Source organism: Aricia agestis, chromosome 20, assembly GCF_905147365.1.
Source record: "Aricia agestis chromosome 20, ilAriAges1.1, whole genome shotgun sequence".
Classification (NCBI taxonomy): domain Eukaryota; kingdom Metazoa; phylum Arthropoda; class Insecta; order Lepidoptera; family Lycaenidae; genus Aricia; species Aricia agestis.
The window spans coordinates 5,071,394-5,096,184 of NC_056425.1; the positions used below are offsets into that span (position 1 = coordinate 5,071,394).

General features: G+C 37.7%; 4 protein-coding genes across 5 annotated transcripts; 1 reads left to right on the plus strand and 3 right to left on the minus strand.

Annotated features, from left to right (window-relative positions):
* Positions 1-735: 735 nt before the first annotated feature.
* On the minus strand, positions 736-11,799 carry LOC121737309 (peptidyl-prolyl cis-trans isomerase FKBP8). Of its 2 annotated transcripts, XM_042128949.1 has the most exons (9): positions 11,673-11,799; positions 11,327-11,548; positions 10,973-11,119; positions 7,442-7,704; positions 4,927-5,173; positions 4,496-4,657; positions 3,855-3,965; positions 2,054-2,144; positions 736-1,264 (listed from the first exon to the last, which is right to left on the minus strand). In XM_042128949.1, the coding sequence occupies exons 2-8, from the start codon at positions 11,546-11,548 to the stop codon at positions 2,055-2,057; spliced, it is 1,242 nt and encodes a 413-aa protein (XP_041984883.1). In that variant the 5' UTR covers positions 11,673-11,799; the 3' UTR covers positions 736-1,264; position 2,054. The 2 variants fall into 2 exon arrangements, with proteins under 2 accessions (XP_041984883.1, XP_041984884.1); XM_042128950.1 differs by lacking the exons at positions 736-1,264; positions 2,054-2,144 and adding an exon at positions 3,467-3,577.
* Positions 3,458-15,862, plus strand: LOC121737313 (cyclin-dependent-like kinase 5). Its single transcript, XM_042128955.1, has 3 exons — positions 3,458-3,468; positions 13,406-14,068; positions 14,188-15,862. Exons 2-3 carry the CDS (start codon positions 13,411-13,413, stop codon positions 14,424-14,426), a joined length of 897 nt encoding a protein of 298 aa, XP_041984889.1. The 5' UTR covers positions 3,458-3,468; positions 13,406-13,410; the 3' UTR covers positions 14,427-15,862.
* A 236-nt stretch (positions 15,863-16,098) lies between these two features.
* On the minus strand, positions 16,099-17,843 carry LOC121737315 (DNA replication complex GINS protein PSF3). Its single transcript, XM_042128958.1, has 3 exons — positions 17,569-17,843; positions 17,055-17,323; positions 16,099-16,639 (listed from the first exon to the last, which is right to left on the minus strand). The coding sequence occupies exons 1-3, from the start codon at positions 17,657-17,659 to the stop codon at positions 16,415-16,417; spliced, it is 585 nt and encodes a 194-aa protein (XP_041984892.1). The 5' UTR covers positions 17,660-17,843; the 3' UTR covers positions 16,099-16,414.
* Positions 17,844-20,366: 2,523 nt separating this feature from the next.
* LOC121737307 (X-ray repair cross-complementing protein 6) lies at positions 20,367-22,380 on the minus strand. The gene has a single exon (XM_042128945.1). It carries the CDS (start codon positions 22,290-22,292, stop codon positions 20,532-20,534), a length of 1,761 nt encoding a protein of 586 aa, XP_041984879.1. The 5' UTR covers positions 22,293-22,380; the 3' UTR covers positions 20,367-20,531.
* Between the last annotated feature and the right edge of the window lie 2,411 nt (positions 22,381-24,791).

A 24,791-nucleotide genomic window follows, 5' to 3' on the forward strand; every position in this document is an offset into this window, starting at 1 on the left:
GATTGTTCATCAAACATTTTCACCGAATCAAAGGCCTGATTCACAATGACTTTCGACTTAGAATCGAGCACTTACCGTTGTGTTTTTGATCGTGTTTTCGAACAGAAATTGTGAATCAATGCGCTAGTCTTTTTAAATTTTTTTCTTAATAATAAAAAGATTTCCACTTTGTATACAAAGGTTATAGTACAATATCTTATATCTATAAATTCCAGTAGATGGCGTTGTTAAGTAACACGAAGTCAATGAGTGTTTGCTATACCGAGCAAAGCTCGGTCATCCAGGTACTCTTATCTTTATAAGCGACGAAGGTAGCGAACCTTGAATAGACTCTGCGTAAATACCTTAGTATAGTATATTCTTCTTATATATAAAATTCTCGTGTCACAATGTTAGTTACCGTACTCCTCCAAAACGGCTTTACTAATTTTTACCAAATTTTATATGCATATTCAGTAGGTCTGAGACTCGGCTACCGGCTATTTTTTATATTGATTTAGTGCATTTGTTGAATAAATAATAGTAAATTATTACAACTCGAGACTGACGGCAACCATTGTTTGTACGACGAGATAGCGATGGATGTTGCCATGGTGACATACTTATTTAGTCACTTCAATAAAATATTACGGGCGAAATACTTTATATTGCAAAACAACGTTTGCCGGGACAGCTAGTATACGTATAAATAACATTTGTATACATTGTGGATTCTTTTTATTACTAAGAGGGATATTTTATTCTGTGCTGTCCACTAGAAGTTATTAAAGCAGTTTACTCACTAATACAGTATTAAGGTACAATAAGATTTTAAATGATTTTAACATTGACTATCACATTAGACGGACAGAGCGTTTTCGAAGAATTTTAAGTTATTATTTATTAAAAATAATGATTTTCTGATAAGAAATGAGTTGCCTTTAGAATTAAGAGTCAAATTCACCAACCCTTGTTAATGCTAACAGTTGTTAAAAATATCACGCTATCTTCTTCTCGAAAGAAAAGGTATGATATTTGAATAGTTAATAGCAGGCTTTGGTAAAACTTGGATCTCAAATGTTAGGTTTTTTTATTAAAATTGTGTTTAAAATAGATTTGTCTTCTATCGAATATGCCCTGCCTAAGAATGTTCCCATAGAAAGTGGTCAGAAACCAAATATGATATACCCCATCCTCTACAACTATTAAGTATATCTGATAATTTACAACGATATTTTATAATTTTCTGATAAATATTTTCATACGTCACGGCTTTTAAGCCCACCTGAAACAAAAAAAAGTTATTTTACAGAATGAACAGAAAAGAGTTTATGTCACAATCTTCATCAAATTAAAGTTAAGTAAGGCTTAAATTTCTTGATTCCGATTCTCCGATTTGAATAATTCTTTCAGTATTAAATAGCCTACTTATCGAGGATTGCTATAAGCTATATTTTATCACGCTAAGACTAATAGGAGCGAAGAAATAGAGGAAAATGTGGAAAAAACGGGGGAAATTATTCGAAATTACTTAATATTATCTATCTTACTGGAGCAATTTTTATGTTATTTGGCACACATGAAGAATAGACCACGTGAAAGGACATAGGTTTCTTATTTTGCGGAAAAAATTTACGGTTTCCGTGACATTCCTAAATTACGCGGGCGAAGCCGCGCGAAACATCTAGTTGTTAATAAAATTGCTCGTCTAGGCGGCCGGTTACGTAGAACCGCTATATTTATAAAATCACTCAGTACTAAAATGTTGAGAAAGCTTCCGAAAGTTATCGCAAAAAAACACTACAATTAATGGAAACGAAGCGTCGTTCGCGCGTGACGTGCCCCCGTGTGCGTGCCTCCCCCGCGTCACCCCCGCTCATGCCCCCGCGCTGCGAGTGACCGTTCTGCAAGGATTTTAAATGGGATAAAATATGTAATAAAAAAAAATAACACCCAATTTTTTTTTATTAAATGGCCTAACCTAACCTAACCTAACCTAATAATACCTAAGCCCTGGAAAAAAAATTGGCAGGAAGGTTTAATTGCACCCTGTATAATAAAATAATACTCACATATTACTGCGCCTGCATCTTGTACCTGTACACAAGCACGCTGGCCACGCCCACCAGCAGACTCAGTAGCAGCGAACCCCACACCAACATATTCTGTTAAACATACATAGGACTAAACTATGTAGCAATTTTTTTTATAAAATAAGGGGGCAAACGAGCAAACTGTCACCTGATGGAAAGTAACTACCGTCGCCTATGAACACTCGCAACATCAGAAGAAAGCGCACTGTAAAACTCTGGAATGAACTGTCACCAGCAGTATTTCCGGACAGATACGACCTGCAAACCTTCAAGAAAAGAGCGTATTCCCTCTTAAAAGGCCGGCAACGCACCTGCAGCTCTTCTGATGTTGCGAGTGTCCATGGGCGACGGTAGTTGCTTACCATCAGGTGACCCGTTTGCTCGTTTGCCCCTTATTTAATAAAAAAAAAAGAGCTGCAGGTGCGTTGCCGGCCTTTTATGAGGGAATACGCTCTCTGCTTGAAGGTTTGCAGGTCGTATTGGTTCAGAAATACTGCTGGTGACAGTTCGTTCCAGAGTTTTGCAGTGCACGGCAGAAAGTTGCGCGAATGCACGGTGGAAGACTGCCACTCATCGAGGTGATGAGGATGATATATTTTTTGAGAATAATTATTTATTTTGTCGATTTAATTACTAATTATAAAATAACTAGCTCATCCGGAACGTTGTTTGCCATATACAGTAAAGGAGTATGCATAACACCCAATTTTTTTTGTTATTATTTCCAACATTATCATGAAGCTGTTTATGTAAAGCTGATTTCAGAAAATTAGATAGGCGCGATTCAGGACTTAGATATGACAAATGAATGTTGGTCTGTTGACGCACAGCCGCTATTAATGCTTATTTAAATGTGATATAATACTTATTTAAATGTTTAAGGTACTCAATATATGTATGCCCACAGACATAGATCAAGATATATACCGCATATGTATGTACTTCGCGTTCCATCGCGTTCCCAAACGACGAGCAATGCTCGTCTTTCAAAAGTCTGTTCTTTAGTCTGCGCTCCACCGTTATCGGAATCGGACGTCACGGAATTTTAAAAAAGCCTAATTGTGCCGTATAGAGCTGTAGAAATTCGAATAGAAACGTTGGCCTAGATAATGGACACGTTTCTTATCATCAGTAAGCCACAATAGGTAGGAAAAAGTCGCATGCTCGTTTTCATACAAATGGAGGGACATGCGGTATCTATCTTGATCTATTTCTGTGCGTATGCCTGATAAAGTTACTAATATAGTCTAAGAGCTGGCAGCAAATTTTGGGTATTTGACGCAAGCTGAAAACTTGTCCTATACCTCTCCTTTTATACCCCAACACGAAACCGCAGACCTGGCTGGTGAGGGCGGGACTAAGTAAAAAAAAATTTTTTTTTCAAAAAATATATTTGAGGCAATCTGCAAATTTTATATGTTGTAGTTTAATGTTTATAGAGTATAAAAAATAAGCCAGACGATTTAGTCGGGGTTTGAACACTGCCAGAAGCGTGCAAAAATATTCTGCAAAAAAATACAAAAAATGTATTTGAGGCATCTTGTTTTAATAGGATATTATATTTTTATAGCTAAAAAAAAGATTTTCAAAACGACAGATTTAATTTATCATAGACATTCGAATGCACCAGGTATTAAAGAAAAATTTAAAGTCCGAAATTAAGTCTGCACTTTCGTGTTGGAATATAAATGGAGAGGTATAGGACAAGTTTTTAGCTTGCCTCAAAAACCTACCCAAAATTTGTTACCAGCTCTCCTACTACTAAGTCAGTGGCATACTCACCGATCTGGAGGGCTTCTTGTCAGGGGTGGGGGGCGCAGGGGCGGTGCCCAACATGCGGCGGGCGAGGCGACGCTCCACTGACCTGTCGCGGTTAGCGCGTTGCTCGCACCGCTGGAAATATAAAATATACGTTTAGTTGTATATAAAAATATCAATTGTTATTTACTTGATATAAAATTGTTATTAAATAAAACTTTTAGGTATTTGAAGCTGCAAAGGTTTGTATTCGATTTAGACAGTTTTTGGGTTGTAACATGGGCTAATTATACATGTATGTAATTAGCCCATCTGCAGCTCTTCTGATGTTGCGAGTGTCCATGGGCGACGGAAGTTGCTTTCCATCAGGTGACCCGTTTGCTCGTTTATACTTTATTTTATAAAAAAACTTGAGATGTGTGAAGGGACACCCGAATGGAACGAAGTTATTTCTTATGTTCAAAAAACCTGTATACATATACACTTCACATTATTTTAAAAAAGCCATCTAGTTGACGCACAGGAATACTTACTATCAACGCCCTCTGCCGATAATATGCAGGTACTAATAAAAAAAAGTGTCAAGGTCAAATATCGTTCTGTCTAGCCTTCAGATGTACGCCGAAAGCGCGATAAGGAACTTCGTTAAAAAAAATGAAACATACCTTCAGCTCCTTGAGCACCCCGGCGTCCTCAGGCGCCGCGGCCGCCGCCCCCCGCGCCACCGCGAGCGCCTCCGCCCCGCGGCCCATGGCGGACAGTATCCGCGACTTGCGGTACAGAGCTTTAGCGTTGTCGGGCTGACATTGTAGAACACGGGATACCGCCTGGAAATTAACATTAATATTTTTAATCATAACCTTAAATATGAGCAAACATTTTGAATGATGGAATGAAAGAGCGGTCAATATACGATATTTTCATTTTTCACCGTAAACAAAATGAAAGATTAGGGAAAAATAATATTCTTCCTTGATTTTACTGACTATAAAAGGTTTTCCTTATGGTTTGATTCATGTTGTTCTGCACGCGTATCTGCTGATCGAGGAGCGCGTGCAGGGCGTCGGAGGTAGGGGCAAGGGCGTCGATACTGTACCTGCAGGGCCGCGTCCAGGGCGCCGGCCTTCAGCTGCGCGGCTGCCATGTTGTTGTACACGCGTATCCGCTCGTCGAGGAGCGCGTGCAGGGCGTCGGAGGTAGGGGCGAGGGCGCCGGAGGGCGTCGGGTCGGTGATGCCGCCCTCGCTCTCGTCCAGCACGTCGAGGGCCCGCCTGTACAGCTGCACGGCGAGCGTCGCCTCGCCCCGGCCGTACCACCAGTTGCCGCGGCAGCGACGACGGGTGCTGTGGAATAACAACTATTATTTTTTTGTTTTATATGAAATAAGGGTGCAAACAGTTCCATCGCCCATGGACACTCGCAGCATCAGAAGAGCTGCATGTGCGTTGCCGGCCTTTTAAGAGGATATAGGGTATTAGGGGAGGGAAGGGAAGGGAATATGGGAGGGTAGGGAACGGAATAGGGTAGGGGATTGGGCCTCCGGTAAACTCACTCACTCGGCGAAACACAGCGCAAGCGCTGTTTCACGCCGGTTTTCTGTGAGAACGTGGCATTTCTCCGGTCGAGCCGGCCCATTCATGCCGAAGCATGGCTCTCCCACGTGTTTCCACGCGACGTATTTTTTGCGCACTGGCGACGCGCGTTTCTGATGCGCTCGTCTTCTGCGTGTTTTCATCGCGTTCTGGCAGATATAAAGTTTAAAACGTGTCGGCTTCGTTCCGTTTGCTGAGCGTTCAACTTGCGTTTGTATCGATACAAACGAGCGTAAAAAAACGTCGCGTGGAAGGGCTCTTATACTCTGACTTCATCATCATCATCGTTATCATCATCGCCTACTTAACGAATCTTGGGCAGTTATTTATAATATTAGTATGGATAGTATGGATAGGAATCTATCCATACTATCCATACTAATATAACAACAGTAACAGACAGACAGATAGGAGTCTATCTGTCTGTCTGTTACCTCTTCACGCCCAAACCGCTCAACTGATTTTGTTGAAATTTGGCATGGAGATACCTTGGGTCCCGGGAAAGTACATAGGATACTTTTCATCCCGGAAAAATGTACGGTTCCCGCGCGATAAACGAGTTTTGGCGCAACGGAGTTGCGGGCGTCATCTAGTATAGATATATTTAATAGATTCATACGTAATCAATAGATAGTAATTTGTCATAGTCTTACGGCCGTTCCCAATATTTGATCAATCTCTGGTTCTGCCCTACTAGAGATAGGAATAGCTCACAATTGACATAAAATATATGTCTCTTATGTCTAATGTGAGCTATTCCTATCTCTAGTAGGGCAAAACCAGAGATAGATCAAATATTGGGAACGGCCGTAAAACATGTGTCAACGTTAAATTTAAATGATTATCAAAAAAACTACGCAAAAAAACTTAGCTAATAAACTATAAAGAAGTCTAATGCCTCAAACTGTCAACAAACACGCCTACGTGCCCTTGAGCAAAAAATATTTACACTACTACTATTTTGACGTCAGATAACAAGTAAGGAGATAACACGGCCATGACACACATACATTTTAACGTAACTACTTTACATAACTCAATTTTTATTGGACGACCGTATTGGGTAATTTTATATCATTTGGTAACCAAATCCTACGCACATTGTTTTAAAGTGTAAACGCTGAATACGTCACAAATACATGTTTGAAGAAAAACTATATCTTATTCCTGGAGAATCATGCTTTTTAAATTAGCTTTGTCTTCAGGACATTGACAGGCGCGGGAACAGCTTTAGTATATGCGTCCGCGAAAACGAGCGGTTTGGCCGCCGCGAGATCAAGCATGTGATCGCGCGTTTGGGCTAGCACATATACGTCGAGCCTTAATTTTGGGAGAGGGTCATATTTTTGGGGATGAGCCAATAGGCACAAGCTATGTCGAAATAATATACTTACATGGCAACTACGAATAATAAAAACTAAGGAAACGTAACTCCCATACTTCAATCGTTTTGAATTTGGTTCCTTTTCGCACACACAAACAAAGCCTTTGAGTGTTGACATTAATTGTCACTTCTATAATTATCCAAAATTGTTTACCGAATACATGCATACTTTATGCATGTATTCTGGTCATATTTTGTAGACTCGTGGACCAATTTTTTGACACAGTTACTCTTCCTTAGTTTTCATTATTCGTAGTATAGCAATTACCAAGATTTTAGGGGGTGACATCAGGGCCCCCGTAAGGGCTACTGGCGCCTGTGTGCAAAAAAAGGATTTTAGCGCCCCTTTAGGCAAATTTACCTTAGTGTTGGCGCCCCTAAAGATGGCAATTTGGTGCCCCTAGAGGATGGCGCCCGTGTGCATTGCACACATTGCACATATGGTAGCGGAGGCCCTGGGTGACATCCCCTGGCACCAAGCATGGGCACCCATAAGCTACTTTAAAGGCTGGCAACCACCTGCAGCTTTTATGATGTTGAAAGTATCGGTATGGACGATGGTAGTTACACTCTCCATCAGGTGACCCGTTTCCTCGTTTGCCGCCTTATTTTATATTTAAAAAATAAATACATACCCAATTTCCATCCTCTCAGCAATAGATAGAGTTTCATGATCAGGCTCCTCGTCCCAATCGTGTAACTCCAGTTGGATCAACAGCCATGTCTCCGAGTCTATCGTTGGCCCCTCGTACTTGGGACTGTCAGCTTCACCGACCAATCCCAAGCTCTCCCCGGCTTTTAGCCCAGTGTCTCCGTATGCAAAACGTGGTGCAATTTGCAACTCACAAATTTCACCCTTGTGCATAAGAGTTAGGGCCAAATCCATGCCTTGTAGTATCTAAAACAAATCCAAACTAATATTATAAATTCCATATTAATAATATTATAATTAATAATGTGTAGGTTAGCAGAATATTAGAATGTGTGTAGGTCTGCCTGTCGGTTATTGCTAAAACCGCTGAACCGATTCAGATGAAATTAAGTATGGAGATACTTTGAATCCCAGTCATGGGGAAGTTTTAGGGTTAGCATTTGAATCACGCATTATAGGTAGAGAGGGGGGAACGGTGGCATTTTATAGGGGTTAGTGACCCCTTTCAAATGACACCTAATAATTTGTGTAGGAGATGCATAGTGTTTTTTAACACATGTTTGAAGTTACGTGTGACGGAACGTTACTTTTTGTTAACATGTCTATAATATTAATTTTTCACTATAGTTGCGTTTTGTTTTACGCGTAATTTGTTGTAAAATGTATTTAAGTGTTATAAATATAAGAACAGTATAAAATTCTTAGGTAATTAATTATAGCAATGTATTTAACTCCATGCTGGCCCATACAACTTGGTTGGGTTAGGTTATATGACTAAGGCGGGAGCGTAGCGCAGAGAAGCTCCCGCCTTAGCCATCGTGGTTATTTTTTGTGAACCACCCAGAAATAGGAAATCTGTGCAGTGTGCAGTCTGCGTGGACGACGACGGGTTCATTATAGGTACCTACCTATAATGAATCCATCGTCGTCGTCGATTTAGTGTCGGAGTCTGTGAATTGACCTGGCAATCATTTTGCTGACCGAGTCTTGATCCTGGGTGTGCTTTTTGCACCGGGCGGAGCCGCGGGCGACCGCTATAATGAGTATAAATCAAAACTGCTGAATCGATTTTAATATATATTTTTTTTTATGAAATAATGCAAACGAGCAAACGGGTCATCTGATGGAAAGCAACTTTCGTCGCCCATGGACACTCGCAGCATCAGTAGAGCTACAAGTGCGTTGCCGGCCTTTTAAGAGGGAATAGGGTAATAGGGGAGAGTAGGAAAGGGAATAGGGGATAGTAGGAAAGGGAATAGGGTAGGGGATTGGGCCTCCGGTAAACTCACTTACTCGGCGAAACACAGCGCAAGCGCTGTTTCACGCCGGTTTTCTGTGAGAACGTGGTATTTCTCCGGTCGAGCCGGCCCATTCGTGCCGAAGCATGGCTCTCCCACGTATAATTTTTTCAGTGGCTATTTATATTTTATACCCGTGCGAAGCCGGGGCTGGTTGCTAGTTTACAATATAAGACATACTTTGAACTGAGTTTGCCCACACCCAAAAAAAGGCTAATTTTGTCATAAGTCCACTAATTTGGTTGTTTTATTGAACATAGCTCAAAAACAAAAAAAAAAATATTCGTGGTAACTACTGATTTCCTAACTTTAGGGAGGGGGTAGGGGGGTCCCCCCCTCGCTCCCCCCTCCCCTTCCTCTCCCGCCCCCTCCCTATAATGCGTAATTCAAATGCAACCCCGGTTATTATATTTTATAGTTTTTTATATGGGGAAGTGTGATTAAATGAATACATAATTATGGCAAATTCACTAATGTAATCGAACCCACGACCTCCGAGTCAAGAACCACACTCTTATCCACTGGACCATGAAGGCGTTAATATTCAATAATACAGTAACTAATAAACAATTTACAGACAGACAATTTCACATTTATATAATTATTATATTACTATGGTTGCATTATTAAATATTAATTTTATTAATATGCAATGGTTTCCTTGATCTGATTATAGCCACAGTGGAGTCTATTACTCTATAGACCTAAATTATTTCAGATAAGTAGCAGCTTTTATCCACTCTTGTTTATCAACATACAAAACATCACAATGCATTCAAAATAATCAATTGTGTTTAGATAAGATATTATTATTGTTTTGATAAAATATGTTATAATGGTTTAAACCAGCCATACGCCAACCATACGCCAACGAGATATCTCACTGTCGAGATAGTTAAATTTTGACATTATGAGACAAGTAGTTACTCGTCTCATAATGTCAAAATCTCGACATTATCTCGACAAAACTTTATAAAAATGTGTTATTTCGATGATAGATCTACGCGAGAAAAAATTTTTGTCATGCTAGGGTCAATAGAGATGAAGAGACAAACCATCAAACATCGAGAAAACATGTAGAGTGAGATATCTCGTTGGCGTATGCTAGGTAGGCTGGGCTTCCCAAACTTATTTGTACTGCCCTTGGGACTTTGCCATTTCCTTATGACGCCCCTTAACCCAGCCCCCAAAAATACTTTCTAATTTTAGAAACAGCCCACATAGGTTATCATATAAACACTATTTGGATATTTATTTATTAGAAAATAATGACCAAATCAAAACATAAACATAAAAACATAAAAAAAGAGATATTTATGAAAGATATTAAAGCCAGCAAGGCTGGCTAATGTGAAGGCTACACTTGCTTTTCTGAGCATAGCTTCTGAAACCGAGGATTTAGACTGCCCGGGAATCCCGGGATGTATGATTGATATAATGCGCGCGGCGCTCACTCGATTAGGTTGTGTTGACATGCGACGCCCCTGGGACAGTGTCGCGACGCCCCGGGGCGTCACGACGCACAGTTTGGGAAGCCCTGTTATAAACTATAAAATGGTACAGAAAATAGTTATCTAACTCAGTAACTGTAGACTTAATTTATTCTAAAAGACTAATTAGACATATCTATGTATTAAAATAAAGAAAGAAAGGATATATATCTGAATTTCATTATCTTTATCAAACATAATATTAACTTGAAACTTCACCAAAACGCAACATAGTTCAATATAACAGCTAAAATTATATAGACAGAAAGTTGTTCTACAAGGGTTATATTTTGAAGTGTGTATTGTAAAAAAAACCAGTTGTTATAAAATCATACTTTTTACTAATGTGTTGCAATACATTATGCAATAACAATATTATTCCAATGTTCAGTAAAAGGTAATTAAAATCTGTTTATGGCTTATTACTTTTAGTTACGTAACTTGTGTTTACTATTTAATTTAATACTGTTCTTTAATTTAATACTATCATTGTGTAATAAAATCCTACAGGAATCATAGTTATATGACAAGTAGTAACCAATGTCCTTCCTGTAACTATACTAAAGCTTATCAAAGTTCTGTAGTTTTTGAGCGCAACATTGTTTACAATATACAAACTAATTATTCCTTTCTCTCCTTAAAGTATTATTGTTTATTGTCAAAGTATAACTTAATTTAGTCTACAAATCTTTTTTTTTTCGACTATAATGTATTTTTGACACTTACCTCATTGTCACCAAGGTAAATCTTCACTTGGTTACGTTTTTCAACAGTTACATTTGGTTCATCGCGTAATTTGATTTCATAGCTTATTCTACAGATGTTGCCTCTCTGTGGCCGCAATCCTTCCTCTTCGTCTCCAGTTTTTAATATCTATAACAAATCATTGTGAACTATTAGAAGTTAGACAAAAACTAATCTAGTATGTAGCAAGTAATATGATATGATACTTTAACCCATCAACTCCCAAATCTATTATGTCTGGAATTCCCACGATCGCGGTACATATTAATATCTAGATTCTAAAATATTAAAAGAACAACATTCCTTTGCTGTACATAGTGTAGTCTGTAGTAGTACCTTCTTCATCAAAGCTCCTGATCCAAGTACGTCCTGCCATTCTTCTGCAGTCTTTTCTGTCTTTTCTACTGTTTTATGTTCTGTGTGCTTCTCTTTTTCTGCAGCTGAAGCAGCAGCCTCAGCGATCTTTGCTTCCTCAATTTCGTGAGCAGCAGCCGATGCTAAATCCTCAAACGAGCTGCTCTCGGACTGATCCACTAGTGTACGTTCTCCTTCGCTCATCTACGAATAAGATCTTGTGATTTACTGTTTATCACCTACGTAATTTCATTCATACATGACATGTTTTGATATCATCGGTCGTAAAAGTTCACTTAACAGTAAAATAACATGGGTATATACGTACCTTTCCGTTTGATATCGCTCACAATGTAATAAGATTCGTTATAAAAAATAGAAATATCTTTAGAACATAGCACTACGCAAAAGAAATAAATATTTTTGTTGTACAGCAGCCGTACTACGTTGAGAAATGCGTGATGACAATCAAAATGACAATTGACGTCATTTGTTACCACAGACATTTTTTTTTAATTCGTGCCGGTCGGGACAGGCAAAGGGAGCATTGCCCATACAGCCATAATGAAATTAAAAAGTGGCAACATCGTAGTGTCATCTCCTTCAAATCAATCTAATGTCGGCTGTACACTCTCGCCGAGACACAGCGAGGCGGCCCGAGTGCGAGAGTGTTATGTCGGCTGTACACTCTCGCCGAGAGCTCGCGGGCGAGAGTCTCGTGCGAGAGCCCCTTGCCCGAGTGCGATCATGTACATTCTCGCTTAGTTCAATTGCAGTTATGAACTCAGAGAAGATGGACCATTATTTTTCTCTATGCATCGAAAGATATCAATGTAATCCAAAGATCTATATTTAATTTTATTTCTCACAGATAATGACTGATAATGACGTTTATTATTGTTATTTTTCTGTTCTGCACTGTCTAGCGGCGCGACTAGTAGTGAAAAAACGCGAGAGTGTACAGTAATGCGCTCGCTTTCCTCGCGAGACCCTTTGTCTCGGGCGTAAAATACCGACACCGGACCGAGAGGGTCCGAGACAGGCGAGACGAGGCGAGCGCACCCATTTACACTCTCGCACTCGGGCCGCCTCGCTGTGTCTCGGCGAGAGTGTAAATGGGTGCGCTCGCCTCGTCTCGCCTGTCTCGGACCCTCTCGGTCCGGTGTCGGTATTTTGCGCCCGAGACAAAGGGTCTCGCGAGGAAAGCGAGCGCATTACTGTACACTCTCGCGTTTTTTCACTACTAGTCGCGCCGCTAGACAGTGCAGAACAGAAAAATAACAATAATAAACGTCATTATCAGTCATTATCTGTGAGAAATAAAATTAAATATGTTTATAGATCCTTGGATTACATTGATATCTTTCGATGCATAGAGAAAAATAATGGTCCATCTTCTCTGAGTTCATAACTGCAATTGAACTAAGCGAGAATGTACATGACCGCACTCGGGCAAGGGGCTCTCGCACGAGACTCTCGCCCGAGAGCTCTCAGCGAGAGTGTACAGCTGACATTAGAAAAAAGTCACTACGATGTTGCCACTTTTTAATTTCATGACTTTTTTGACAGACTGAAGTTACCACAGACAACAGGATACTACACCCGCGTTCCATTTGATGTTATAAAAACGATCAAAACGCTCTTAAAATGCCTCCTATTTTTAGCGTTTTGATCTTTTTTAACATCAAATGGAACGCGGGTAAGTATTTTGTTACTTTATAGTTTTTTTTCAGAACCGATTTTTTTTTGCACCGGCTACTAATTAGTATTACTATCATCCAATCCAAGGGGCTAGGGCTAGGCATACCGCGTAACACAACTGTTATACAGTAGCACTTTATAATTTATTGAAATCATTAATCAACATCAATCATCAAAATTATATTTTATCAATCATCTGATTGAAGAAAGTCTCGTGGGTGGAAGACGGAAGTCCATTTATTTCTTTGCCGTTCAAATTTTTTTCATTTGACAGAATTTATTGATTGACACATGACATTTCTAAAAATTCTAATTTCAGTTTCCCATTTTCCGGGTTTTTCACAAAGAGGAAAATATTTCTAATAATGCAGAAATATGAAAAGCTTGAAAAAATCGGCGAAGGAACCTATGGAACAGTATTTAAAGCAAAAAACAAAGAAACTCATGAAATAGTCGCCCTCAAACGAGTAAGATTAGACGACGACGACGAAGGAGTTCCATCCTCCGCTTTACGCGAAATTTGTTTGCTCAAAGAATTAAAACACAAGAATATAGTGAGATTATACGACGTACTGCACAGTGAGAAGAAGCTGACCCTAGTATTCGAGCACTGCGATCAAGATTTAAAGAAGTACTTCGATAGCTTAAATGGAGATATCGATTTGGACGTAGTTAAATCGTTTATGTATCAATTATTACGGGGTCTCGCCTTCTGTCACAGTCACAATGTGCTGCATCGTGATCTCAAGCCACAGAACTTATTAATAAACAAGAATGGCGAATTAAAATTAGCCGACTTTGGTTTAGCCAGAGCTTTTGGTATACCAGTGAAGTGTTACTCTGCGGAGGTGGTTACGCTTTGGTACAGACCACCTGACGTCTTATTTGGCGCCAAGTTATACACCACAAGCATTGATATGTGGTCCGCTGGATGTATTTTTGCAGAGTTGGCTAATTCGGGGAGACCACTCTTCCCTGGTTCTGATGTTGATGATCAATTGAAAAGGATCTTTAAGTTACTTGGTATGTATAATTCATTATTATTTATTTGTTTAAAAAAAATGTGCAAAGGTCACATTATTTTGGTACTTCTATACTTATGTTTCTTATGACAGCATATTTTCTCATTGTAAAAATTTCAGGTACTCCAAATGAAGACACTTGGCCAGGAGTGACTCAACTGCCAGATTATAAACCACTGCCCGTGTACCAACCGAGCTTGGGCTTAGCCCAGGTGGTCCCAAGGTTGTCTGCTAGGGGCCGAGACCTGCTGGCCCGTCTCCTCACCTGCAACCCCGCTTTACGGATGCCAGCTGATGATGCGATGGCACATGCATACTTCCACGACTTGAATCCGTCGGTGAAGAACGACCGATGTTAACAGTCAATACACCCTTACCGGTGTACCTCCGAACTTCTGTTCAGTGATAAGAAACAAGACAGTGATGAGGTGCAGCAGTGTGACGAACAGTCTAATCAATTGTAGTTGTACCTAGTAATAGGTATAAAATGGCATAGATTGTGCTAGATATAGTGCAACCGTCAATAGTATGGTTCCAATAAGTAGGCTCTAGACCAGAGGCTCCCAAACTCCTTTGTTTCGTGGCCCACTATTACGGTGTTGCTGCATACTGTGGACCCCCTAAAGCACCCTCTCCCCCTACAATTGCAGCATGCTACTGATCACAAAATTATTATCAAAAGCGCCAAGTTAGGCTAGGGGCATCATATTTTGAAATATGCGTGTCAGGATTACAAATAAAATTATTATTTGGTGGCACGTCTATGACATATTAGAGATTATTTAGAAAAGTGGCACATTGATAAGGCAGGGTTAGCCATCCCTGGTCTATGCTTTCTAATAAGAGAAATCAAGCCTACACAAAAGTTCTTCACTGCTAACCAAGTTAATTTACATGCCTACAATTATTGTGGACCTCCATTTTTTGTCAGGAGCAATGTAGACCCCCGTCTAGTCTCGTGTGGACCCCTGGAGGTCCACCTGGACTACTTTGGGAATCACTGCTCTAGACTCTAAATTGTTTAGGGAAAAACAAACTAAATTTTGGTATTAAGTGCATTTTTCATAAAACCATCGAGACCTGTAACTATGCTATTGATGGCAAAATGTAGAACTAAGTGTTTTGTAAGGGTCAGTTTATATAGTAAGGGCTACTATACTTGAAATTGTTTTAAGAGTTCAAAATTGAGCTGTATAAGAGCTTCAATAACTTCATGCATTGTTGTGAATCTGTGTGACCTGAACATAAGATAGTAGTTTAGGGTTTGCAGTTTTTATAATCAGGATTGCATTTCTATTTATAGTATAATAACAAATAGACTAACTATACATAAGAACAGTAATTTATTCTAATTGTTTTATTGTGTAAATAATTATATGCATTTTAGACTAATTTAAAAATATTATATGTACATTTGGTTAAGCATTGTTTGGGTTAGAGTATATATTTTTTTGCATATTATAACTTTCTTGTTTTATAAATGTATAGAAAATAATATTATTTTCATGTTTTGCTCTAAGCTTAGTCAAGGTTAAGTAGTACAAATTTATGAGAAGCAGGTACCAAATTAAAATTGAATTTGCAATATCTAAGTGCACAGACGTGCGCGGGCCAAGTTCCAGCAATAGGCCATGTGCATACCATGCACTATATATATTTTATTTACATCAAGTTTAGAATTGATGAAGCAAGATGAGTGTATGTGCCAATTTCACAAGTTTTGAAGTTATTCATTGAATATTATTGTCTTGTTTCTTTCTCTCTCCTATATATTGTAATAGAATAGAAGACATAATGAAAATAATTAACACGATGTGTTAACTCAGGAATAGAAGCTCTATAGCTTCTTAGATATATGCATACGCGCTTAGGGGAAGTTCTGCTAGTAATTACAACTTAATTCAGTTAAATATTGTTTTCATATTAGCTTGGAGTATGTTTGATCTCATTTTTACATAATTAGATAAAATCAATGTCTAAAGACTGGAATGAACTTAAAAAATTAAAAGGAAAATAAAGAATACCATGCAATATAATATAATGTTATTATTTTAGCAAATATTTATGTTACCTCATGATTTTTGTCTTTCCTTAGCTTATATTTATTATTTACTAATACATTTGAAAAATTAAATTTGGAAGTTAAAAATTGTTATGTTATCACCAAACTACTTATTCTCAACTACTTATGGATATTGAGCAGGCCCAATAGCTTAATCACAATTCACATAAAATAACAGAAGGTGTGATAATAGATTATAAAAATATTGTAAAGCATATTGTCATGCTTGTTCACAGTAAGCACCTGACAGTCAGTTTGGTGTCAAAGCAGCCTAAGTAATCTTATTTATAGCATTTCCATTTCTGCCCTCTTTCTTTTTCTATGATTGGCCACCATGCTGGCTATTTTCAAGGGACAACTGCCTTTTTTGAGCCAATCACACAAGGCCTTTTCAGTTACCATAGCAGCATCGGTTCTCTCTCTTTCACTCTTAGATAAAGGTTGTAGAGCGTTCACTGTGTCGGTGGACACACTCGCTGACATTATCATTCTAAATCTCTGCCTGAAGGTCTGCAACCAAATAATTAATACCATAAAAATATGGTAACTACTAAATATAAAATGATACTTAGGCCCTGTTTCACCACTTCTTCCACAACTTTTTTTAGAGAATATTTGAAAAAATTTATTCTGAATAAAAAAATTGAGTTTGACAGGTTCTCCATATTTTATCTGTCAAGTTAAGTGGTGGATAGCCTATCCAGCTCTAATCAGGAAGTGGTGAAACAGGCCCTTATTATATTTTCTTTGTCTCCTTTTTAACCACTTAAAAATAGTTTTGTAAACCAAAGAGTGTTTTAAGACAAGTTCAAATGTTAACCCATCAAGCCCCATAAGCTCACCGGTGAGCGAGACACAATAGAATAACAATAGATTTCCAAGAATCCACGATTGAAGGATTAATAAAAATAAACAATACACCTACATCAATTAAAGTATTGGCCACTTCTCCTTTTATGTCATATTTGGCTATATAACAACCCAGTTCATAAAAATGCTGGTTCATCTTGTGCATATCAACTGTACAAGCATCAGCATTGAGTATCTCTCTGTACGTCTCTTTGTATATTTTTGGTAAATCTATACTCAATAATGGAGGTCTTCTTGAACAAAGTGACTCAGCAAGCCACAATGGAACCTCCAGGCTTGTACCACTTTTTAAGTCTTCCTCTGCAGCAGATGGATCTAGGAACCCTGAAATTACAAAAAAAAATATCGCAAGTATTATACATGTTTTAAATAATCATTCAATAAAGCAAGAGCATTCAGTGATATCTGATCTATTTGAATTTAAAAACCGGTTTCAGCTTAGGGACCATTTTTTTTCTTTTATGAATAACCAGGCCATTATGCCTTAAATATATTATATAACCGAGTTACGAAAGACTAGCTTAGTAGTTAGTTTGAACTTTGAATATAGTTTCTGTGTTTTAACTTACCCATTTTCGGTAAATCATGAAGAAATTTGCACGGTACTTTTTCACTTGTAACTAAAATATCTGTTATTGATAAATAATTTGACGAAGACATCCTTTCGCCTAGTTATTGGTGTACAATAGCTCATGTAACAATTTGTTGATAAAAATTAAAATCATATGCAACGTAACTTTAGCATCACTTTAAAAGTTTAGATTTTAGAAGTAAGCTTTGCGCATATAAACTATATTCTCTTTTATAAAGGAAGAGTTTTTTAAGTTTAAGTTTATTTCTCTTGTAGGTCTGTAAAATAATACTTTAGAACAAAAAATGTTTAAAAGAAAGCTGGGATAATTTTCAAAAAATATGCAAATCAGTAATCTGTGTGCAATTCTCTTCTTCTTCTTTTAAAAATGACCGACTCGGTGAGTTGCCAATGTCAGAGTGGCTCGAAAGACTTTGCTCTACTATACTGTAGTGAAGGTCGTCACCAGGGTGTACAATCTTAGAATGTTTGACACGGTAACATAAGAATTTTAAACCTCCAAAATAAAGAAGACCAGCCAAGTACCTAATTATTGTATGAAATGCTTACTTTTTAATTTGGTAGGATAATAATAGTTAATAACTCCGTCGCAAAATAAGAGATGGCGCTTGTAAAGCTTTCGCATCAGATTTTATCATAAATTGTACTAGATGTCACTACTGAGTTATTTGCAACTAAAATACATAAGTAAATATACAAAATTTGAGAATCTTTTATGAAAATAGTATTTTAAACAAGTGTACGGTATACTACTTTTATAAAATGAGTCTGTTGAGAGAACCTAAAACAACACAAACATTTAGGGTTAGTAACTACTAACTAATTACAATTTTATTTTATTAGTATCAATAAATGTACATAACACTTTAATAAATGACGTATTTACAAAACATAACACAGATTTAAAATTGATAGGACGGGGAATGGTTGCGGGGAGAAGATCATATAGGGAACAATGGTTATTAGGACAAGAGAAAAATATATGATCGTGATGTACCTTCGTCTAGCCCACACTCACAAAGGGAACTATCCCTTATCCTAATTTTTGCAAGAAAGACAGGCGAGCAACAATGTCCGAGCCTGTAACTGTAACAACTCGACAAATTGTAGAGCACACTGTTAAGTTTATGGTTTTACATGCTTCGCACCCAAGAAGTTAGGGTGTAAACTTCTTGTTCGCACCACACTCGAAAGCAAAAAGTTTGATTGACTTTGACATCTTTGTTGGGATATTTTTATCGATGTTACCAGAAGGAAAAATAATATTATAGCTGTTATGTTACAAAAATACAACACAATACATACCTTTTATTGAAAATATTTTATTTTAAGCATTAGACCTTCTTCAGCACGGAGTCTTTGCCACTCACTCTGATATTGGCAAGTGGCAACTCACCAAGGAGCCATTATTAAAAAGAAGAAGAAGAAGAAGAAGAGTTTGGTGCTATCTGTCATAGATATGCGTCTACGCTTTTTTCTTGCGGCTTAAACATAGACTTAATATATAATGCAGAGAAATTTGTTTGTTTCTGTGCATATGTCCGTCGAGTAGAGCCTCCGTTCCTCCTGTCTGTGTGTTTGTAAATTGTAAGTGCTGTGAGATTGCTCCTGTGCAAGAACTGAGATAGGACTCTTTGTACTTTGTAGAAGTGTTGTGTTGCTTTAAAATGTTTTGAAATAAAATAATGTTCTTGTAATAAATAAAATGTATAAAATTCTGTTGTTTTATTTTAATTTTAAATGTACATCTAATATTCTATAAATATTTAGGTACATATAGTAATACTAGAATCCATAGTACCTCAATAAAGCGCCATCTGTAACTTTACGACGGTACTAGACCGTTGTAAAGTTACAGATGGCGCTTTATTGCGGTTTCCACAAAATAAAGGGAGTGAGGTCTCTATTCCAGTATATAATAAAGTACTCTGTGGTCGTCACAGATTACTAGTATATATTTGTAGAGGTCAGCCCCCCGATGCACGATCGTCGGAAAGATCTCACGTGAAAAGATTTCATCTGTCAGTATGTGAAGTAACAAGTGTAAGTGTGCAAATCTTCTTCTTCTTCTTCTTTTATTTACGGCAATTCATCGCTTTTTGCGACATTCTCAATTCTCAGCTGTTTTATGACACTTGACACTCTGTGCTTGACAATTTCAGATTTGACATTGACGTGCTACTTTTTTATGAATATACAAAACTAGCGCAAAAACAAGAAAGAATACGCCAAAAGAAAGAAAAAATGCTAATAAAAGTATAGGTAATGCTTTTCAAGATTTCCTCGTAGTTGAACTAGATACACTTTAGATAAATTTCGTGGAAACTTTGAATATCTTTTCCGTAAATTAAAATTACATTTATTATCATTTACACCATTTTTGGTAACCTATCACTATTCACTGCTGCAGTTAGTCAGTCATTGGTCTGAACTCTGAGACTGAGGCCTCCACAAGGGTCGTCTATTTTGCTCTCTTGGCGCTCATGCTGCGCCACCATTGGCTAGCTTGGCTGGTATGCCTCCAACTCAATCATCAATGCATTTTTCCTAGCCCGGTTACGGCTGTGTCTATTGTCTATCTTTGGGATAGCTCTGTCCAGAGATCAGGATTTATTTAGCCTTCTACGGTTCTAACACATCACTTTATAAAATTGAAAGTTTTGTGATCAGTCTGACCTTTTCCAACTTATTAGGAGACAAAGACTCATCACACACAATCTTAAAACAGCTACCAAGGGAAGTGATAAGTGATAAAAATAAAACTTATTGTAGGTGTTTATGATGTCATATTTATAAAAATAAACATTATGTAAGAGAAAACAATGTTAAATCTATCCAGGGGTTTTCTTCTCACCCAGTGCAACTTTCACAACCATATTTTATAATGTATATTATATATTAAAACAAAAAATTCTTACACATTAAAAATATGAAATGACCTTAAGTTTTAAAAAACTTATAAACTAAATCTACCAGTTCATTTTTCCTGAGGCCAGTTAAGTCTTTTATATCTTTAGATTTTAGTATTTTTTTGAGTTCCGCCACTGTGTATTCTTTAACAGTATTAAAGTTTATTCTATTTGTTAGCAATTCTTGATCGATTTCAATTTTAGACCTTTTTGCATCATCACATGAAGCCGCTGCTGACCTCTTAACACTCAAAGCACCGAAGGGCCCAAACAGTTCCTCAAATAAATCCACTCTTAAGTCTTTAAAGTTACTAATAATCGGTTTGGTAGTATCAACAAAAGGTTCAACCTCGTCTTCATTTAAAGCTTTTGCTTCTACAGCTCTGTACTCTGACTGCAATTTGGGATTTTCAAACATGTCAGCCCGATAATCAAATTGTGTTTTAGTAATGATTTCTTTCATGAGCTCCTTATTTTTATTCTCAACGTTGAAACAGTCATCATTGCCTTCATTTACATCGAAGTCTCTGACACTCTCTACAAATGGTATTACAATCACATAAAATCCAATTTCTACATCGAGATTCAAAGGTTTTGTACACGGAGAGAGAGCAACATGAATCGGCTTTGCATTAACTCTTGGACAAAGTACACATACAGCAACAACTCCCATTTCTGCACAAGCCTTGTGCATTGCTTTGAATGCCACTGTCGATCCTTCAATATCATTTTCATTTGGAAACAGAAAGTATCCAGGTTTTGTAAACCATTTCTCTTTACAAACAATCATTTTTGGTTTGAAACCGAGCAATTTCAGGCCAGGTGGACCAAAAGGATTATCCATTGATTTCTTTTCAGCTTGTGTGAACTCAATTTTCTCTCCACCATATTCAACATAATAAAGAAGTTCAGATTTTAGAAGTGGCACTGCATTTTGTTCTGACTCTGCTTCATCCAAGTCCATATTTTCAGCATTTATGTTTACCTTTGTGGTTTTAATTGAACTTGTAAGCATTTCATTAGTCTCACTATGCAGATAAGATTTCTTTTGATATGTCTGCCCGGACTTTATCAATTTGTACAGTGCAACACTTATTTGTACATCGCTTCCAATTGCAAAATTCAGTTTGGCCAAAGCTAAATTACGGTGTGATTCAAAGAACATAATTTTTTCTATATCCCTAGCGTTAGCAATGGGTTTTGGCAAATCAAGTATCAAGCCTTTGTTTGCTTTTGCATAAAACTTGTCAAAGAAAGGATCAGGAGAATAGTTCTCTGGGGAGACATTAATTAATCTTATTTCGATGTTTGAGTCTACTAAATCCTCCACTTGCGTGATAGTTAGTCTCTTGTCGGTTTCGGCAGGGGGAACGTGCAGCGGAGTCAACAAGTGTATACATTTATAAGAAAGTTGTCTTTTGCAGTTGGTAAACATTTTACTGCATTGTCTTAGTACCTCGGAAAATATTAATTGTTTTGCTTCCTTAAAACTTGATATTTCGGTGTCTCTAAATTTCTTATAGTCCTCCAAGGACGGTGGCGCCAAGGGTATAATTTCAGTAATAGACTTGCAGTCAAGCAAGGAGGCATTACTTTCTTCTATTCCAAACACACATACGGCAATATTTTGATTACTCGCTGATCGCATGTATTGCTTGAGCAGGCGACAAGTCGCTTCATGCCCCAAAGTAAAAGTATTAAACTCTGCAGTCTTGAAAATGTTTATAAGAATAATTGTACCTGGCACTCCTTTCCAAACAGGGGGATTTTCAAATTCCTCATCAGAATCCATTTCAAGTGCTGGCTTTTACTATTTACTAAGCTGTTTTATAATTTATATAAAGAACAAATGAAAAGTGAAATGTACACAAAACAATAAAGCCGGTAGGCGGTAACCGGTAAGTGGTAACGTTAAACGATTCTTCTTCTTCTTCTTTTTATTATGGCGGCCTCAGTGAGTTGCCAATGTCAGAGTGCTTTTGGGTCACAGATTAGTATATATGTTTTGAGTAGACTTTGCTCTATATTGCAGGTCTGGTGAAGAAACAAGGTACAGTATCTAATAATAATTTAAATTCTGTTGAATATACCTAAAACAAACACAAACATATAGAGTGTTCCCGAACATAGTTTATGAACGAGATTGTAATGTCAATGTCATGACAGTTGTCTATTATACTTGTCATGTTTTCGCTCGCTTTTGTACACCACTTTGTGCTAAAGAATTAAAACTATATTTATTCTAATAAAATAGTGTTTATTTATATCTTTAAATTAGAAACATGGTGTCATAAAAATGGCTGACGAAAATCTGATCCGTCTGCTGGAGCAGCAGACGCAATTGATGCGCACTATGGAGACGCAGATGGAATTGATGCAACAGCAAATTACTCGGATGTCGGCGCCATCCAGCGACGCCGCCGTCGGATCCACTTTAAAATCCAGCGTAAGCGTGCCCTGGCCCCAGCCTCTTGAAGTGGAAACTGGAGACCTGTACGAGAATATGGAGTTTTTTCGGAACAGATGGGAAAACTACTGTATAGCCACTGGTATGAACAATTGGGGCCCCGAGAAAGACGAAATAAAAGCGGGCATTCTACTAAATGCCATTGGGAACGCAGCTATGAAGAAGTACATGGATTTTAACCTGTCAGAGAAAGATAAAAAGAAAGAAAAATCTATATTCATTAGAATGGAAGAAGAAATCATAAAGAAGACTAATATTATTCACTCCCGTTATGTTTTCAATATTAGAGGCCAGAACACGGACGAAAATTTTGATGATTTTTTGCTCAGTCTAAGAAAATTAATAAAACCTTGCCATTATCCCGACACTATCAAGGAAGAAATGCTGCGGGACCGGATCGTAGTAGGTATTAGAGACAGCAAAGTCATGTCAGAACTGCTGCGAAATGAGAACCTTACCTTAGATGTTGCTATTAACATATGCCGTTCAGCAGAAAGGGCATCAGCTCATGTGTCAGACTTGCAGAATTTTAATGAGGTTAACAAGATATCTAAACATGTGAAGAAGGAAGCTACAGAAGGACTTAAAAAGTGCAAGTTCTGCGGTAATATGCATGTGTTTAAGAAAAAAGTTTGTCCAGCTTGGGGTACCCGATGTGAAGGCTGTGGAGGTCGTAACCATTTAAAATCTGTATGTAAGAAGAAAGGTGTTTCGGTGAAGGAAATAGAAGTAGAAGATGATTCATCGGACGACAGCGTGTACATTTCAGAGGTCCGAGCTAATAAAGTATCTGGTCATATGGAAGCGCCTTTGTTATTTAAAAAGGGTGATGAATGGCATAAAATTTATTGTACTTTAGATACCGGGGCACAAGTTTGTGTCATGGGAGCCGAGCAGTATAAAAAAATAACTGGAAAAAATAATCTTTCTTCTCTTGCTCCAGCTACTCAGAAGTTGAAATGCTTTAATGGCTCTCCTATATCAAATTATGGTGTTGCCATATTTACCTGTAAAAGAAAGAACACAAATTTTAAAATTAAATTCCATATTGTTGATGTTAAGCATGAGCCACTACTTTCAGAAAAGGCCTGTGTTGCCTTAGGTTTCATTAATTACTGCAACACTATTTCATCTCACCATAATACTGACATAAATAAGATTTTGGAAAGTTATGCAGATGTATTTGAAGGTTATGGCAGTCTTCCTGGTGAAGTTTCTTTGGAAATTGATGAAACTGTTCCTCCCCGCATACAACCGGCTCGTCGTGTTCCAATCTGTCTTCGAGAGAAATTGAAAGTGGAATTGGAGAAGTTGGAAAAAGAGGGCATCATTGTGAAAGAAAAACAGCACACGGATTGGGTAAATAATATTTTGATTGTTAATAGAAATGAGAAGTTTAGAATTTGTCTTGACCCTATACCTTTGAATAAGGCGCTGAAACGACCCCATTTTCAATTTAATACCCTGGATGAAATGTTACCTGAGCTAAAAAATGCTAAAATATTCAGTACTGTCGATGCAAAAAAAGGTTTCTGGCAATGTAAACTAAATGAAAGTAGTAGCAAATTAACAACATTTTGGACCCCGTTTGGCCGTTTCAGGTGGAAGAGATTACCCTTTGGCCTCAGCGTTTCACCCGAGATATTCCAACAACAACTTACAAGTCTTCTGAAGGACCTGAAAGGAATTGAAATCATAGCAGATGATATCCTAATATATGGAGTGGGAGATACCATTGAGGAGGCTACAGTAGACCATAATAAAAATTTTGAGAAATTGTTGCAACGATTACGTAAAGTTAACTGTAAATTAAATAGAGAAAAA